Consider the following 20,178-nt stretch of genomic DNA (forward strand, 5'->3'; position numbering starts at 1 on the left):
CCTCAGCACCATTACCTCCCACACCAGATCATGCGCTCCACTAAGGACTAGGTCTAGAATTTTTCCTTCTCTTGTCGGCTCCTGAACCAGCTGCTCCATAAAGCAGTCCTTGATGTCACCAAGGAATTTTACCTCCCTAGCGTGCCCCTATGTTACACTTACCCAGTCAATATTGGGGTAATTGAAACCACCCATTATTAGGCTCCTGGCATTCGCATATAGATATTTCAAAATGTGTTTGTTGTTCCTATTTACATCATGCTCAGTACTTGAAAGTATTAATTTGCAATCTATTGTCAGATTTTTGTTTTTATTTAAGGACACCTGATCTACTACGGTCTCTTTTACAACCTCACTATCAAGATACCCTATTTTCCCTGTTTCGGTGATATCTTTGAAAGATACCTTATCCCGAACCATGCGCTTTTCAGTGACTCTCAGCCTCCCCCCCCCCCCCCCCCCATTTCTAGTTTAAAAGCTGCTCTATCTACTTTTTTAACACCGAAGCCAGCAGCATGGTCCCACCATGGTTAAGGTGGAGCCCATCCTTTCGGAATAGGGTCCCCCTTCCTCAGAATGTTGCCCAGTTCCTAACAAATCTAAAACCCTCCTCCCTGTACCATCATCTCATCCATGCATTGAGACTCCGGAGCTCTGCCTGTCTCTTGGGCCCCGCGTGTGGAACGGATAGCATTTCAGAAAATGCTACCCTAGAGGTTCTGGATTTGAGTTTTCTACCTAAGAGCCTAAATTTGGCTTCCAGAACCTCTCTCCCATATTTTTCTATGTCATTGGTACCCACATGTACCAAGACAGCCGACTCCTCCACAGCACTATCTAAAATCCTATCTAGGTGACGCATGAGGTCCGCCACCTTCGCACCAGGCAGGCAAGTCACCAGGCAATCCTCACGTCCACCAGCCACCCAGCTATCTATATGCCTAATGATCGAATCAGCAACTACAACAGCTGTCCTAACCCTTCCTTCCTGGGTAGCACTTGGAGACATATCTTCGGTGCGAGAGGATAGCACACCCCCTGGTGGGCAGGACCTGGCTACAGGAGTACTTCCTACTTTACCAGGGTGATGCTGTCCTTCTAGGAGACCTCCTTCCTCCAAGGTAGCACAGGGGCTACCAGACTGGAGGTGGGACTTCTCTACAACATCCCTGTAGGTCTCCTCTATGTACCTCTCTGTCTCCTGCAGCTCCACCACATCTGCTACTCTAGCCTCAAGAGAACGGACACGTTCTCTGAGAGCTAGGAGCTCTTTGCATCGGGCACACACATATGACATCTCACCAACTGGGAAATAATCATACATGTGACTCTCAATGCAAAAGACTGGATAGCACCCCTCTCGCTGCTGGACTGCTGACTTTATCTTAGTGATTTTGAGTTTCTCAATTATTTAAAACTTGCTACAGTATTAAGGATATTAGCCTAATATAAAAATGTCTTTTAGTTTATACAGTATATTGTATGATTTATTTAGTGTTTCCTTCTTAGATGGTAATGAAGTGCATTTAAAACTCTGTAAGAGCACTCCTTGCTTGTTACCCTAATTACAATAACTGACTATAAATGAAGAGTTGTCCTAGGGATGGGCGGGTGTTGGGGAGGGTGGGTGGGAAGACTAAACTAGATCCTGCAGTGCCTGCTAGAGTCTAATGCTGTAGTACAAAGTTTTTAAAACTAAGGAGAAAAGACTATGGAGATTAGTTGATAAAATTTGTTTTATATTTTTATTTTGCCTATCACTAACCTACAATTCCTCCTGTAAACCCCAATCTTTAAGTTCCCAAAGCACAAAGCAAAATAGTGTTCACTTACAAGAGAAATGTCCTCTACTCTCAGGACTTCTCAGAAAACCTTAATGACCTGGTGCTGAATCTCCACCCCCTGCATCTCCCCCAAGGATTGGATGGTGCACAGTAAAGGCTCCAGGGAGAGGAGAAACAGAAGACGTGACAAAGGGCAACTTTGTCATGTTCTGCAACCAACGGAAAAGGTAGAGGTCCAAATCCCATTAACCAAAAGGGCTACCCCAAAGTCAGAATAAAGGTCCTGAACAGCATGATAGAACCAACCCAACAACCCCTAATGCAACAACATTGCAAAGAGAAAGGGCCAAGAATCCTGATCAAATGCATGCTCAGCATCGGGACTGGTCAGCAACACAGGGTTATCAGAGTAATGAATATAGGCAAGAGCGAGTAACATTACGAACACTGATGACCAACTGGCAGCCCTTGACGAAACCCACCTGGTCACTGTGAATAACAGCTGGCAGGGCCTGCACCAAATGGTTAGCCAAAATGCAAGAAAAAATATTAATGTCAATGTTGATGAGCGAGATGGGGCTCCACTGCTCTATCTGGCTTAAGGAGTAAACTAATTAAAGCTGCATTTTTGTGATGAAGAAAACACTATTGCTCCACTACAGTATTATAATAATCTATCAGACAGCCTATAATCTTAGATTGCATCAATTTATAATACTCTTCCATAAACCCGTTGGGATCAGAAGCAGAGTGAAGTTTCAACACTCGAATCGCTGCTGGCACCTCTTTAGCCAAAAGGAGATGATTAAAGGATGCCAGGGCCTCCAGAGTAAAAGTGGACATACCAGAATTAGCAAGATACTACGAAAATGCCTCAGGACCTACTGACAAGGAACTAGTGGAAGTATAGAGGTCACTAAAGTGGGATACAGATATCTGCAAATTCAGGCATTTTAGATGTAATACCCCTGACCACCATCTTGATAGTAGTAATAAAGCACGATCTGCTCCATGACTTGGTCAGACACGCTAACAACTTGCTCCCCTTATTGCCAAACTGAAAATATCTATATTTTTTATAAAGTGTCATGCACGTAGCGCGTTCATGCAACAAGGTATTTAGAGCTGTATGAGTAGCCACCACGATCTCATAAATAGCTGCTGTAGGGTAGGAAATGTATTGGTGCTTCACCATGTGTAATTTGCACTCAAGGTCAACTATACCCTGTGCAATGCGTTTATTATGTGTGCTAACACCAGTAGAGAGGTTTCAACAATGCTGAATGTAAGCCAGGTGTGCTTAAGCAGGATAAAGGATGCGTATTATCCCCTTCAACATAGGCGGTTGGTGGCCAAACTGTTTGGAGAGGCTAAAGGGGGTGGGGTTATGGGTGTGGTCAGGGGCGGAGCTTACATCCATAATTGTCTGACAACACACAGAAAAAAAAAGTAAAAATGAAATAGTCACAATTAATACATTTTATTAAATTTAGATATTAGATATGTATCATATGTCAAAGAATAAAGTGGTTGCTCAAAGCATATACTAACCACAATCACTCAACTGCAAAACACTATGCGCAACTTTGTGCAAAAACACACTCAGAACCTTACTGTACCATAAATATTACACTGAGCAGACCTTAATACACCAATATACCACCCATACGGAAAATGCAGACCGTCAACAATATGAAACAAGGGATCATAATATCACAATTCTCATGTAGAGCCACAAAACACCCTTTTAGGGTGGATAGTGTTCACAATGAGCTCCTTTTATTAATGACCAGATAGAGATAAGAGTTTTCAAATTTGGCACAGTATAAGTCATCACAAACAAAATATAGGAAAACCAAAAGCATTAGGGCCTTATAGCCCATGTGGAGGGGCATAATCGAACGTCGCCGGCCAAATAGATCCCCGGCGATGTATGTTGGCGGCGGCGCTACAGCTGGCTGGAACCGTATTATCGAAAAAGATGGCCGGCCATCTTTTTTTTCGATAATACGGTTTAGCCCGGCCAAATGCCTTGGAGTTCGCCGGGTTTGAAATGGCCGGATTTATTTTTCAGCGATAATGGAAAGTTATGTCGGCCATCTGAAACCCCGGCCAAATTCAAGGCATTTGGCCGTGGGAGGACCCAGTATTTTTAGTGCACTGGCCTCCCTGACATGCCAGGACACCAACCAGCCACCCTAGGGGTCACTGCGGTGGACTTCAGAAAAGCTCCCACGTGCATAGCTCCCTTACTTTGGGAGCTGAGCCCCCCAACCCCCCCCCCCCCCACCCACTACCCACAAATGTACTGCACCCACTAAAATTGCTCCAGGGACCTGCATACAGCCTCTAGGACTTATTGCTGCTGTATAACTTTGGCACACCAAAGATTGTGGTTGCTTAGTCTTATTCTATACTAGGTGAGGGTCTATCTGTATTCTGTAAGGTGTGAAAGTGTCAGATATTGTGAGTTCCTGTGCCTAGCAGTGTGCTGCCGGGTGTGAAAAGACACGGACCCAGGTTCTGCTTGGTGACCGAGCAACCCCGAAGTTCACCTTTGGTGACCGCCATTCCCCGAGGGTTGAGCCCCCAGGTGCGGGTGGCCAACAGGACTTATACTGAGAGGCCAGGAAAGGGGTGCCCAGAGAGACCAGCCAGAGGAGAGCAGAAGGAAGAAGTTCAGGAGCGGGTCACAACAGAGTGACAGGCAGTAGGCTAAGGAGTGTCTTGAGTCCAGGCAGGTATACAGGCGGGTAACTGACCTGGGAGTCACCAGGTCCAGGCAGGATATTCAGGCAGGCAGCAGACAAGAGAGTAACCAGGTCCAGGCAGGATATCCAGGTAGGCAGCAGACAAGAGAGTAACCAGGTCCAGGCAGGATATCCAGGCAGGCAGCAGACAAGAGAGTAGCCAGGTCCAGGCAGGATATCCAGGCAGGCAGCAGACAAGAGAGTAACCAGGTTCAAGCAGGGTCTTACAGGCAGGCAGCAAACAGAAGAGTAATCCAGGTACAGGCAGGGTCTTTATAGGCAGGCAGCAGGGTCTTTACAGGCAGGCAGCAAACAGAAGAGTACGCTGAAGAGAAACGCTTACCCAAGTAGAAGCCGAAGCAATGAGGCAGAGGGAAAGCGTCCCAGAAATAGTGCAGGCTTTCTGACATAGACAGGAACCAGCTGAAGAAGAGAGCTTCCATGGGTCAGGTAGGCAGAGTGAAAGTCAACACAGGTGCGTGGTAGCAAGGCAATTAAAGAGCCTGGAAGCCAGGCAGAGAGAGTAGATCCAGGTGCATGAGAGCAAGGCAATCAAGGAGCCTGCAGCCAGAGAAGAAGTACACAGACATGGCTCAAAGCTGAGCCAGTCTGTGTGTTGCCAGGACCCTGCGCAGCCCAAGGACGCCGCTTGCATTGACAGAAAGAGACTTGATTTTCTGTTACCATTGACTGTGCAGGATTGATCTGTACTTATCTGGCTTGTTTAGTTTTCCAATGGGTGTATTGATGTTTTAGTGCCCCTGGCAATGCTCATGGTGCTGCCCTTTCCTAGGTAGGCCCTTGTGTGTCTCATGGATGTTACTGCTATTATGGAATGGTAGAATTGCTCTGTAGGTGCCGAATGACATTTGTAGTATTTTGTATTACTTCACAATATGCCTTGTACTGGATTTTGGATTTGGCTTTAGATCATAGCTTTCTAAGTAGTAGCTTAAGGCAAGTTACGTTCAGGTACAGTAGATATTTACCTGTCTCTGGAGGGCTTACCATTTAAATTTTGTACCTGAGGCAGCCAGTGGAGGGTTAAATGACTTGTCCAAAATCTCAAGGAGCAGTAGGATTTGAATCTTGGTTTCCCAGGTTCTCAGTTTGCTGCTGTAACCATAAGGTACAGCTAATACAATAACACATATATGTATTACTTATAGCTAATTTCTGGCAACTCAGCAGTAAACTAAACGCTAGTGAGCTGAAGCCTGGTGGAATTTGGCAACCTGCCAAAAACATTGATAGAGGGTGTTAAAAATGATTTCCCTGGGTGTCAAATACACTAAGTATGCCACTAGGTAGGGCTACAACAGGCAAAATAATTATCCTAAATTATCCTAAACATTAAATATGAGGCAAGAAACTATCTCAAACTACATCTTCCAAATTGCAAAAAAGTGATCTACAAAACTGTCCACTCTGCAGACTTCACTTACCTAGGAACCAAACGGTGAAACTTCTTACCAACCAAACTAAGAAATATACAGGAATATACTAGATTCCGCAAAATCCTCAAATCGTTCCAATTCAAACAAACCCTCACAAAGAACGACCATATCTCAAACAAATAATTATTACCTGAATTGGTTATTATTCTATTTACCATTAACTTTCTCTTTGCTTCATGTACAATTTCTCATTCATAATAGATTTTCTAAATGTTAAACATCCATAGCTATCCCAGTATGTTTATGATATTGTATTGTAAAATTGGATTCTTACAACAAATTACTTTCTTATGCATTATTCGTTATGTATCCTATACTGTTTATTGTAAGCCACATTGAACTCAAACTTGTTTGGGATAATGTGGGATATAAATATCACAAATAAAATAAAATCAACAAATCCTCAACAGATCACCATGTCATAGTGGGGAGCAGGTTCTTCCCTCCCAAAGCTGTGCTGCTTCTCTTCCTCAGCCTGTCCTACAGACCTGAAACACAATTTGAGGCATTTCCTGTTTCTGGTGGGAAATAGAAAGTGCTTCAACATGTTTCAAACCTGCTGGATATCCTGAGGAAGAGAAGTAGTGTATGCTTTCTCACTGTGCACACAACGGCACTGCTGCCTCAGGTAGGAGCTGGGGGCAGAGGGTTGAGGGTTGGCAACTGATGCTGGCATGGGGGAGCAGAGGCCTGCTGTTGATTCACTGCCTCCTTCAGATAAATTGTGTAAACCACAGAGAAGGGAAAAGAGAAGCACTGGCAGACAGTTGAAGCCACTGCACCAACAGCAGGTGAAAAGTGCTGAACCCATCCTCTTGCTGGCCATTGGGGGATGGGGATCATACTTGTTTCTTCTTTTGCTGTTGCTTCGTCAGCTATAGTGTGACACTGCCATATGGGAAGGAACAGCTGGAGGCCACTGACTGTGTCACCTCTTGCCTGCCCGTACAAGCTACTCTTCTACACCTGCCCCTCTTCCTGCAGTCCTCACCCCAGAACATCCTGTTCAAGTATCCAGTAACACAGTCTAAAATGGGCCCTATGAATGGGATGGCAGGTGCCTTTTTCTGGTCCACAGTTTCCTTCCTTCTTGCAGTGCAGTGCCGGCCAGCCCAAAATCATGAAACTCTAGATGGCTGCTTAATTTGCTTACTGCTAGCTCCAGCCCATGGAGAATGGAGGTAGGTTTATAAATCCTGTGAACCCCTGTATCTGGAAGAAAGGGAAAGGATGTAAGTGCCAGAGACTCCTGTATCATAAAGAATGGAGGAACAAGGAAGGGCTTTAATTGCTGTGGAATTTCATGGAAAATGCTGGGGCTGGCAGAAATCTTAGAGCCAAAGTTGTCTATATGATGGAAAAAGGGGGGGGGGGGGGGGTTATGTACTTGTACCTTACCTGTTTGGTAGAACCATGGTGATTAAGCATGCCAGTGGATTTGCCAAAGCAGCCAGGGTGGCAGAGAGGTGGTAGGCTGAGTTGCCATAGGGCAGGCAGGAATAGGACTGTACTGCAGGCAGTACACCATTGGTGAGTGCATTTGCCCAGGCCAGAAGCAGAAAGATATAGATGATCTGGGACCAGGAGAACGTTCCGGTGCCAAAGGAGCTTTGTATCTGTTCTTGGTCATTGATCATGGGTTTTTGTTCTGCCATCTTCCTCTTACTTAACTTGGATTTTCTGCCTTCTTTCTGAATCCCAGGCTGTGCTCTTACTTTGTCCTGCTCCCGGCGTGCAGATGGCAGGTTGTTGAGAAGCACAAAAGCAGTAAGACATATAACCATCATCCCACTGAGGAAGAGGAAGAAGACCTTAACAGGAAATCGGGCTGGCTGGTACACTGCTTGCAAGTGGGAGGAGATGGTGATGTTGGTGTCCAAAAGATGGGTAGATGGAAGACTCCCATTTACACAATGGACAACCCCCACTCCCTGTGCCAAAGCTACAAAGCCAGGAATTAGGCCACTGAGACCCTCACCAATGAAGTAGGTGCTTAGGTAATGGGTTTTGAGCCGCATCATGAAGGGCAGAAAGGTCACAGAGGATGTGCAGTCTACCATGGAGAGAAAGAATATGAGAACAAGGAGGGCAGTACTGTGGGGGGCTCCACCCACTATAGTAGTCTCTCTCCAGAAGAAGGCAAGAAGCAGGCATGCCAAAACCCCAATGCTGATAATGGTGTAAATAATAGCTGTTTCATTTAGCCGAGCTGGCTGGAACTGGTGCAATAGCATCACAAATAAGGGTCCAAGGTTGGCAAACTGAATGAGAAGAGTGAGGTAGGAAGGAAGATGCCAACCTTCAGGCACATCTGGGACTATCAGTGGTAGCTCTACCCACATTCCATTGATGGCCACCCAAGAGCCCATTCCCAGAAGGCAGGCCAGCAAGTGGACTTCCAGAGCCATGGCTCCTGTATACAGCTCCCTGGGTATCTGAAACGAGAAAGGAAAAGAATGAATTGTCGCAGGGAGATAACCCTTTATATCTGTCAATATCACTGAGCACATGTCTGTCTTACATTTTCTTAGTACAGTGGTATTATGTGGGGATTTAGCCTGTTCTGGAATGGAACCAAGTCTGATCTAGAATCTGGAAGTTATATACTCAATACTCTCATAGGTGTGTTCCCTATAACAGTGTTTGCCAAGTCTAGTCTTGGAGTACCCCTTGTCAGTCAGGTTTTCAAGATATCCACAATGAATATACATGAAAGAGATTCGCATATAGTGGAGGCAGTGTATGCAAATCAAGTTCATGCATATTCATTATGGATATCCTGAAAACCTGACTGACAAGAGGTACACCATAAGACAAACTAAAAGATTACATTATAAAACTATAATTGGACCAAACTACAAGGACACACACAAACTCTTCCAACTCATGAATAAGCTACCAGATACTACACCAGTTACAACCAACAGCAAAGACACACCAGGGGTAGACAATCTAGCGAGATACTTCAACGAGAAAATCGTACAACTACGACTTAAGATACCTGTCAGTACCATCGACTATACTGAACTTCTTGACTGTCTAGACCCAGACCCTGGCATTTATCCAGTAGATAGAACCTGGACCAACTTTGAGACATTATCAGAGGATATCATCTCCCAAATGCTCAAAAGATTTACCAAATCTCATTGCAAACTAGACATATGTCCAAACAACCTTATGACATCTGCTCCTCAACAATTTATAACAGACATAACGAAACACTTGAATTATATGTTACAAAATGGACTCTTCACGAAGGAGAAAGGAAACATTCTTCTCACCCCCTTACCCAAAGACGCAAAGAAAGGTGTCAGTGAATTAACCAACTACAGGCCAGTAACATCTATCCCCTTAATAACCAAACTAACGGAAGGATTGGTGACCAAACAACTCACAAACTATTTAAATAAATTCTCAATACTCCATGACTCCCAGTCAGGATTTCGGTCTAATCACAGTACTGAAACAGTACTAGTTACTCTCATGACTAAATTCAAACAAATGATTGCAACTGGAAAGAACATACTACTGCTACAATTTGACATGTCAAGCGCTTTCGACATGATTGATCATGGAATACTACTACATATCCTTGAGTACTTCGGAATTAGAGGTAACGTTCTCAATTGGTTCAAGGGATTCCTAACCACATGATCATACCAAGTGACATCTAGCTCGACTACTTCAGCCACATGGGTACCTGAATGCGGAGTCCCACAGGGATCCCCCCTCTCACCGACTCTAATCAAGTTAATGATGATACCCTTGGCCAAATTACTATCAGACCAAAAGCTCAACCCATACATATATGCAGATGACGTAACGATCTACATCCCATTTAAACAAGATCTAAAGGAAATTTCCAATGAAATTAACCAAAGTCTCCAAATCATGAATTCATGGGCGGATGCATTTAGGCTGAAGCTTAATGCAGAAAAAACCCAGTGCCTTATTCTCACCTCTCAACATAACAAGAACATGTTCACCGCCATTAACAAACCAAATCTGAACCTTCCAATTTCGGACACCCTAAAAATTCTTGGAGTTACCATCGATCGACATCTAACACTCGAGACCCACGCGAAAAACACAACCAAGAAGTTGTTCCACTCAATGTGGAAATTAAAAAGAGTAAGACCTTTTTTCATAAGAACTGTTTTCCGTAACCTGGTACAATCAATGGTGCTCAGCCATCTAGATTACTGTAACGCACTCTACGCCAGCTGTAAAGAGCAAATAATCAAGAAACTTCAGACAGCCCAGAACACTGCAGCCAGACTCATATTCAGCAAAACAAAATATGAAAGTGCTAAGCCCCTACGAGAAAAATTACACTGGCTCCCACTTAAAGAACGCATCACGTTCAAAATAGGCTCCCTAGTTCACAAAGAGGGGCATAATCGAACGAAAACATCTATCTCCATGGGCATTTATCTCCGAGAACGGGTCCGTGAATGGGCGGACCGAACCGTATTTTTGAAAAAAATAGACGTCCATGTTTTATTCGACAATTTGTGAGCTGGGCGTTTTTGCTTTTCAGCGATAATGGAAAATGAAAGTGCCCGGCTCAAAAACGAATAAATCCAAGGCATTTGTTCATGGGAGGGGCCAGGTTTCGTAGTGCACTGGTCCCCCTCACATGCCAGGACACCAACCGGGCACCCTAGGGGGCACTTTTACAAAGACAAAAAAAAGGTAAAAGAGCTCCCAGGTGCATAGCACCCTTCCCTTGTGTGTTGAGCCCCCCAAATCCCCCTCAAAACCCACTGCCCATAAGTCTACACCATTACTATAGTCCTAAGGGGTGAAGGGGGGCACCTACATGTGGGTACAGTGGGTTTGGGGGGGTTGGACGACTAAGCATTAAGTAGCACAATTGTAACAGGTAGGGGGGGGGTGGGCCTGGGTCCACCTGCCTGAAGTCCACTGCACCCCCTAACAACTGCTCCAGGGACCTGCATACTGCTGCCAGGGAGGTGGGTATGACATTTGAGGGTGAAAATAAAAAGTTGTGAAACATCATTTTTTGTGGTGGGAGGGGGTTAGTGACCACTGGGGGAGTCAGGGGAGGTCATCCCCGATTCCCTCTGGTGGTAATCTGGTCATTTAGGACACGTTTTGGGGCCTTATTTGTGAAAAAACAGGGTCCAGGAAAAGTGCCCTAAATTCTAGCTACAAACGCATACTTTTTTCCCATTATCGGCGAAAGGCGCCCATCTCTGTACGGGTGATAACCATGCCCCAGTCCCGCCTTCACCACGCCTCCAACATGCCCCCGTCAACTTTGTACGCTTCCGCAAAGGAGTGCAGTTGAAAACGTCGAAGTTCGGCTTTCGATTATACCGTGTTATTTGTTTTTGTGAGATAAACGTCCATCTCCCGATTTAGGTCGGAACTTGGGCGTTTTTCTCATTCGATTATAAGCAGGAAAGTCATTCACGGAGGTGCACCAGCCTACATGTCAGACCTGATAGACTTACCATCCAGGAATGCCAAAAGATCATCCCGCACATTCCTTGATCTACACTTCCCTAACTGCAAAGGTCTAAAATACAAACTAATGCACGCGTCAAACTTCACCTACTTGAGCACAAAGTTATGGAATGCACTGCCGCGCAACATAAAAACGATTAATGAACTAATAAACTTCCGCAAAATACTGAAGACCCATCTCTTTAACAAGGCATACCACAAAGATCAACCAATATGAATATACACAACTCCTCCACATATATTCAGAACTGTCTTATAATATCTGCTTGTTTTACTACTACTACTAGTAAAAAAGGCCCGTTTCTGAAGGCAAGGAAACGGGCCCTAGGCAGGCAATTTCTCCCCCCCCCACCACCATGCTACGGCCCCCTTGACCACCCCCTTCTGTGACCCTGTCGACCCCCCCCCCCCCGTGCCGGCGAAAACCGCCCCCCGCCGCCATTGTGGACTATCTGTGCAGAGAAGATGATTGAGGAAGCAACGCGAAGGGCACAACAGCACTTCGGCTGTCGGGGGTTTGGGTCCCCCGTCAGCACAGGCAGTCCACAACGGCGGCGGGGGGCGGTTTTCAGCGGGCCGGGGGGGGGTCGACAGGTTCGCGGAAGGGGGGGGGGTCAAGGGGGCCGTAGTGCTGGGGGTTCCGAGGCAGGGGGAGGAGTAGGGAAACACGCTGTGTGTATTTCCCTACTCCTCCCCTTGCCTTGGAATCAATTGTCGTGACGTCAGTGCGTGTCTGCCTAGCAGACCACCTCCAGGGATCCACGGTTCCAAGCACAGAACGTTGGAGGTGAGAATTATTATATAGGATGCTTTATCTTCATCATATTGCCCAAGATCCTTCTGTAATACTATATGTTTATTTGCTAATGTATTTCCACTACACATGATTTATTGTAAGCTACATTCAGCCTGCAAAGAGGTGGGAAAATGTGGGATACAAATGCAATAAATAAATAAAAATAAAGACCCAAGAAAAATGAAAAAACATCCTGGAACAGGACAAGAGAAAACTAACAAAGAAACCTCCAAGTACAATTACAATTAAAACTGGAAGAGTGGCCTAGTGGTTAGGGTGGTGGACTTTGGTCCTGGGGAACTGAGGAACTGAGTTCGATTCCTGGCACAGGCAGCTCCTTGTGACTCTGGGCAAGTCACTTAACCCTCCATTGCCCGCCACATAGAGCCTGCCATGAGTGGGAAAAGCGCGGGGTACAAATGTAACAAAAAAAAAAAAAAGTATCGTTCACACTATCCTGTCGTGTGGTAGTGAGTTACGGTGTCTGATATTAACCCAAAACTACACAGAACAGGACAAAACCCTAACAGAAAACCTACATCAACACCCTGATAATGGATGCCGAGCAGAATTAGGACCCTGTCCCTTACTATACTGCTAGTACTGGGCAGACTTATACGGTCTGTGCCGGGGCTGGTGGTTGGGAGGCGGGACTAGTGCTGGGTAGACTTATACGGTCTGTGCTGGGGCTGGTGGTTGGGCGGCGGGGATAGTGCTGGGCAGACTTATACAGTCTGTGCCAGAGCCGGTGGTGGGAGGCAGGGATAGTGCTGGGCAGACATACGGTCTGTGCCAGAGCTGGTGGTGGGAGGCGGGACTGGTAGTTGGGAGGCAAGGATAGTGCTGGGCAGACAGACTTATACAGTCCGTGCCAGAGCTGGTGGTGGGAGGCGGGGTTGGTGGTTGGGAGGCGGGGATAGGGCTGGCCAGACTTATACGGTCTGTGCCCTTAAGAGGACAGTACAAATAAAAAAGTAGCACATATGAAATTATCTTCTTGAGCAGACTGGATGTACCGTGCAGGTCTTTTTCTGCCGTCATCTACTATGTTACTATGTTATTCACAATACAAAAAAAAATATACACATTTTGGAGTCATTCCAATCATAGCAAAAAAAACCTCTCCCTTCACTACCAGATAAATTACGAAATAATACAAAACCCTGGAAACAACACACTCAAATCTGCCCTACTAACCAACATTAACACCCAGAACCCAAACACTGATAATTCTGCCTGTAAAAAACAGCGTCCAACAGAATCTTCTTTTCAAAATCTCTGCCTTCCTTATCAGTGCTTTGCATTTTACTTGCTATTCCTCATGCTGTTTTATATTATCTTTAGTTGGATCCTTCTTCTATTTTATGAAGGATGTTCTATTAGCTTGTAACACTTAAGGGTGTCATAAGGGGTTCAACCTGACCATAGCCTGAATACAAGGATCCCTACATAGGCTAGCAGCAAGGGAATGCCCACAAAAGAAGAGAAAGCTCTATATCTGTGATCAGTGGAGGGGGGAGAGATGTGAAAAGGCTTCCTGAACTCTACAATGGGCTAGAGCCTGGGGAGTGGCTAAGTCTTCTGGGAACTGTAGTCTTGCCCTATGCTCTCATTGAAAGTAAGAATGCTGTTGATGTCATCTTCCTGGGACAGGAGAAAGGCAGGGTTCTAGATAAACTTGGCTGTCCTCAGCCCTAGAAAAACTTGCAGACAAGCAGAAGAAGGAAAGAAGGAAGGGAGGGAGGAGGAAACTCCCTCAGAGCTGGCCAACCAAGCAACTATTTAAAATAGTAAACAGCCTATTTTAAACCTCCCAATTGAACTAGCCTTCCCAGTCACAACTAACCAGCAATGATTTTGCCATATACTTTTCCAACAAAATTAAAGGTCTCCATCAGGACCTACAGACAGTCCTATCAAAGTTTCTACCAGCTAATGAAGAGAACACTCCCTCTTCCCCACCATGCATAGCCATCTGGGACTCATTGAACCAGGTCACAGAGGAAGCTCTTGAAAAAAATCTTGAAAGGCCTATGGTCTACAACCTACAACCTGCTTTCTTGATCCCTTACCAGCAAAGATAGTACAACAAGCGAGCATAGGCCTAATTGAAGGGGCCATTAAAATTGTTAACACCTCTCTTGTGGAAGGGCAGCTGCCAATAACACTAAAAATACCTGTGATGTGCCCCCTACTGAAAAAGAGCTCACTTGACCAGGACATGCACAAAAACTACAAACCAGTATCTAATATTTGTTTCCTGACAAAACTTGTAGAGCAGACAGTCTGCATTCAACTCAACGACTGGCTAATTGAAAGTAATTGGCTAGACCCATGTCAGTCTGGCTTCAGACCTGGGTATGGAACTGAGACAGTTCTTGTGTCTCTTCTTGATAATCTGTACAGAAACTGTGACAGGGGATCTGCCTCGATACTAATGTTGCTGGGTTTCTTAGCAGCCTTCGACTCTGTGGATCATAATATCATGTTTCTGGTCCAAGGTTGAACCTCAATTGTTGGATTGTATTGATAAATCTTCATCCTCTTTCTCAAATGTTATTTTGGTAGGAAATTTAAATCAGCATTTGGAAATAATGCAAGACCCATCTGTTAGCAAATTTATAGATTTTCTAGATTCATTGCACTATCAGTATAAGGTTGATAAAGTATCACATACCATGTAAATGAGTTTACCTTGTTGGGCAGACTGGATGGACCATACAGGTCTTTATCTGTCGTCATTTACTATGTTACTATGTTATAACATCACCATGAGAAGGGTCATTAATTAGACCTAATTGCTTTTTCTAGTATGGTTAAGGATTTTTTCTTATCTCAGACAAGTTGGACCCCAGTGGCTTGGTCTGATCCTTAGCTGGCTAATTTTGCTCATTTTCAAAGCACTTAGCATTCCAAAGTTCCACAGGTTTCTATGGAACTTTGTAGAGCAGTGTGGTAGCCGTGTTAGTCCACTCTTAAGGTTATCAATAGAAATCAAACAAAATAAAACATGGAAAAGAAAATAAGATGATACCTTTTTTATTGGACATAACTTAATACATTTCTTGATTAGCTTTCGAAGGTTGCCCTTCTTCGTCAGATCGGAAATAAGCAAATTTGCTAGCTGACAGTGTATATAAGTGAAAACATTCAAGCATTACTATGACAGTCTGACAGGGTGGGAGGATGGGGGTGGGTAGGAGGTATGCATGGGGACATCAAAGCATATCATTAATATTCTAACAGGATGGGTGTGGATAGGTGAGGGGTGGGGTGATCAGTCAGAATGATTGAATATTTTAACACCCAACAGAAAGGACTTAACAAGGATCTGGGGTTCCTAGCCCATTATAAACCATAAAGCTGTATTCCTCTGTTGATCACCCCACCCCTCACCTATCCACACCCATCCTGTTAGAATATCAATGATATGCTTTGATGTCCCCATGCATACCTCCTACCCACCCCCATCCTCCCACCCTGTCAGACTGTCATAATAATGCTTGAATGTTTTCACTTATATACACTGTCAGCTAGCACATTTGCTTATTTCCGATCTGACGAAGAAGGGCAACCTTCGAAAGCTAATCAAGAAATGTATTAAGTTATGTCCAATAAAAAAGGTATCATCTTATTTTCTTTTCCATGTTTTATTTTGTTTGATTTCTATTGATAACCTATGGAACTTTGGAAGGCTAAGTGCTTTGAAAATATGCCTCCATGTATTTACAATATAAACAAGAAAGTAATGTAAATATTATTAAGGATAAGTCCAACTATAATCCAAGAAGGAAGATTGATACTGATAGTTTTTGGTTGTATCTGGCTCCCAATCAATGAATGTATTGCTTTCAAAATCTGCACCCTGGTTCATAAGATTATCTACGGCGAGGCCCCGGGATACATGACAGACCTCATCGACCTACCAATCAGAAATACAACCGGATCAACACGAACATATCTAATCCTCCACTACCCAAGCTGCAAAGAACTCAAATACAAATCAACTTATGCATCCAGCTTTTCCTACATAAGCACACAACTTTGGAACGCACTACCAAAAGCCGTGAAAACAACGTAAAACCACCTAAACTTCCGGAAATCACTAAAAACTTACCTGTTCAAAAAGGTATACCCTACCGACCCTACTTAAATACCTGAACCCAGCAACACGACTAAACCAAAGAACGTAATAGACATAACATAACTCTTCTTCTATATGATTCCCTAATACAGTATGTTTGTTTGTTCCACATGAACCCTATTCTACCATAACATCACTGTGTAACTGTTTATACCGGAATTGGCGAATGCCTCTACAGTACTATTGTAAACCACATTGAGCCTGCAAATAGGTGGGAAAATGTGGGATAGAAATGTAACAAATAAATAAAGCATTTAGATTCTTTTTTTTTATTTGCCTTGGATGTTAAGTTCTTTGGTTACTACTCTAGAGAGTGCTCTGAGCCAATTTCCACTGGAAAAATCTGGAGGGAATCTTTATGGTAAAAAATCTCCTTGGTATAATGAAATGTTAAGAGATATGCACAGGTCATATAGCTGTTTAGAAAGAGTTTGGCGTAAAACTAAAAATATTAATCAAAACTTTGAATGGAGAAGGATGATCAAATTATGTAAATTAGCAGCTGTTGAAACTAAGAAGGATTATTATCAGCAACTAATTGGTTCTGGGCATTCAGATAGTAAGGTTTTATTTAAAATGTTTAGTTCTGTGACTAATTCTCAATTAGTCACACAAATTTCTGATGAACTACAGCGCACTACAGAAGAATTGGCCACTTATTTTAGAAATAAGATAGAAAATATTAGATCCGTGTTGTTGCCATCCAACTCTGATATTTTCTTGAATCCATTTGATAACATTGGTAAACAGACATTTGGTATTAAAGCTGACCTTGTTTGAACCGATTTTAGAATGGTTTCAAATGAGGAGGTAGATTCTATATTAAGTTAGCTGGAAAGTTCTGTATTTTAGATCACCGTACTTCCTACCTACTCAGCTCTGTTCCAAAGCAAATAGTTGCCTTGATTACATTGCTAATAAATGATTTACTTAGAGAAGGCAATTTCCCTTGTGAGATAAGGAAAATAATTTTGACCCCTATACCTATGTCATCTGGAACTGACACGACTGAGATGGCTAACTTTCGACCAATAGCCAGTATTCTGTGGTTTCCAATGTTGCTTGAATCTATATTTGAGTCCCAGCTAATGGATCTGTCTTCATGATTCCCAGTATGGTTTTAGACCAATGCACAGCACAGAACCTATATTGGTTACTCTGGTCACTAACGTCAAATCCCTATTAAGTCAAAATATTCCATCCATACTATTACAGTTTGACATCTCTGGGGCCTTTGATACAGTTGGCTATGTATTGTTATTAAACAAGCTAGATGGTTTAGGACTGGGTGGAACTGTTCTGAAGTGGTTTAAGGGCTGTCGCAAATATTGTTTAATGTTTTTTATGAGTTCATTGGGCAATTTTTTAATATCTTCATTATTTTATGTCGCTTCTTATGCAGATGACATTTTTATTTTGGTACCACTGCCAAAGAATATGGTTGATGTGAATGATTTAAACACAGAGTACATTTATAGGATACATCATTGGGCTTCAATGAATTTATTTAAGCTCAATGCAGCAAAGACTAAAATGCTCTACTTTGACACATCTCTAACCAGATTTCCTTAAAATCTGGTGCTTAAGACAGGGGAATCTATGTCTTTTTTTCGAAAGAGAAGGACGCCCATCTTTCGACATAAATCGGAAGATGGACGTCCTTCTCCCAGGGTCGTCCAAATCAGTATAATCGAAAGCCGATTTTGAACGTCCCCAACTGCTTTCCGTCGCAGGGATAGCCAAAGTTCAAGGGGGCATGTCAGAGGCATAGCGAAGGCGGGACTTGGGCGTGCCTAACACTTGCATGTCCTTGACCCATAATTGAAAGAAAAAAGGACGTCCCTGACGAACACTTGGACGACTTTACCTGGTCGTGTTTTTCTTATGACCAAGGCACAAAAAGGTGCCCGAAATGACCAGATGACCACCAGAGAGACTCGGGAATGACCGCCCCTTACTCACCCAGTGGTCACTAACCTCCTCTCACCCTCAAAAAATATCTTTAAAAATATTGATTGCCAGCCTCAGATGTCATACTCAGGTCCATGACAGTAGTATGCAGGTCCCTGGAGTGGTTTTAGTGGGTACTGTAGTGCATTTCAGGCAGGTGGACCCAGGCCCATACCCCCCTACCTGTTAAGTTTGTGGAGGAAACAGTGAGCCCTCCAAAATCCACCACAAACCCACTGTACCCACATCTAGGTATCCCCTTTCACCCATATGGGCTATGGTAGTGGTGTATAGTTGGGGGTAGTGGGTTTTGGTGGGGGTTTGAGGATTCAGCACACAAGGTAAGGGAGCTATGTACCTGGGAGCAATTTATGAAGTCCACTGTAGTGCCCCCTAGGGTGCCTGTTTGGTGTCCTGGCATGTCAGGTGGACCAGGGCACTAGATATGCTGGCTTCTCCCACGACCAAATGGCTTGCATTTGGTCCTGAGATTGACATCCTTGGTTTCGATTATCACCGAAAATCAGAAACGACCAAGTCTAGGGATGACCAAATTTAAGGATTTGGACGTCCCTGACGGTATTTTCGAAATGAAAGATGGATGTCCACCTCGGTTTGAAAATACAGGTTTCCCCGCCCCTGGATTGGGACGTTTTGAAAGGATGTCCATATCAAAACATGTTGAGGATGCCCAAAATCAGCTTTTGATTATGCCGATTTGGGCATAGGCGCCCTGTATAAGAGGCTTGGGGAGGCTTAGGACCTTCCCATGGCTGCTGCATCTACAAGCGCAGGGCTAGTGCAATGCTGCAGCCAGGAAACTCTCCGATGGTCCCTCCTTCCTTCCTGCTCTCAGCTCTCCGACCGGCAGCCCTCCTCCTCTCCGCCCCCCCCCCCCCGCATGTGCGTGTGTTTTAACCCTTTTACTTTCCATAGCAGCGACATCAGTGACAAAGAAGGCACTGCAGGCTCGCCTCCGGCTCCAGATTCTCCCTTCCCTCTTCACACAGTGTCCCGCCTTCTGCCATGATGCATTTCCTGTTTCCGCAAGGGCGGGACACTGTGTGAAGAGGGAAGGGAGAAGCTGGAGGCAAGCCTGCAGTGCTGCCTTCTTCACTGACGTCACTGCCACGAAGAGTAGAAGGGTTAAATGCGTGGGGGGGGGGGGGCAGGAAGGAATGGAGAGGAGGGCTGTCGGGGAGCTGAGGGAGGGCAGGGAGAATTGCTGGACATGGATGGGAGGGGAGGGGAGGGCAGGGGGAGAGAACATATCGCTGGATATGGAGAGAAGGAGAGGGCAGGGGGAGAGAACAGATTGCTGGACATGGAGAGAAGGGGAGGGCAGGGGGAGAGAATAGATCGCTAGAGAGGAGGGGAGGGCAGGGGGAGAGAACAGATCGCTGGAGAGGAGGGGAGGGCAGAGGGAGAGAACAGATCATTGGAGAGGAGGGGAGGGCAGGGGAGAGAGGAGAATTGCTGGCCACAGATGGATGGAGGAGAGGGCAGGGGAGAGAGAAGAGAATTGCTGGACATGGATGGATGGAGGGGAGAGAAGGGGAGGGCAGGGGGAGAGAAGAGATTGCTGGACAGGAGAGGAGGGGAGGGCAGGGGAGAGAGGAGAATTGCTGGACATGGATGGATGGAGGAGAGGGCAGGGGAGAGAGAATTGATGGACATGGATGGATGGAGGGGAGAGAAGGGGAGGGCAGGGGGAGAGAAGAGATTGCTAGACAGGAGGGGAGGGCAGGGGAGAGAGGAGAATTGCTGGACATGGATGGATGAATGGGGGTAGGGGAGAGAGGAA

The 20,178-nt window shown here is 44.8% G+C and overlaps 1 protein-coding gene across 3 annotated transcripts in view; it reads right to left on the reverse strand.

Moving 5' to 3' along the window:
• LOC115481494 (riboflavin transporter 2-like) overlaps nt 1-20,178 on the reverse strand; it is a 62,661-nt gene that overhangs the window by 34,446 nt on the left and 8,037 nt on the right. For all 3 annotated transcript variants that reach the window (XM_030220687.1, XM_030220668.1, XM_030220678.1), the window contains one exon: nt 7,390-8,426. In XM_030220687.1, coding sequence (XP_030076547.1) covers nt 7,390-8,399 — 1,010 coding nt within the window. In that variant the 5' untranslated portion in view covers nt 8,400-8,426. The remainder of the gene's footprint in view (nt 1-7,389; nt 8,427-20,178) is intronic.

The sequence above is a fragment of the Microcaecilia unicolor genome, chromosome 1, assembly GCF_901765095.1.
Source record: "Microcaecilia unicolor chromosome 1, aMicUni1.1, whole genome shotgun sequence".
NCBI classification, from domain to species: domain Eukaryota; kingdom Metazoa; phylum Chordata; class Amphibia; order Gymnophiona; family Siphonopidae; genus Microcaecilia; species Microcaecilia unicolor.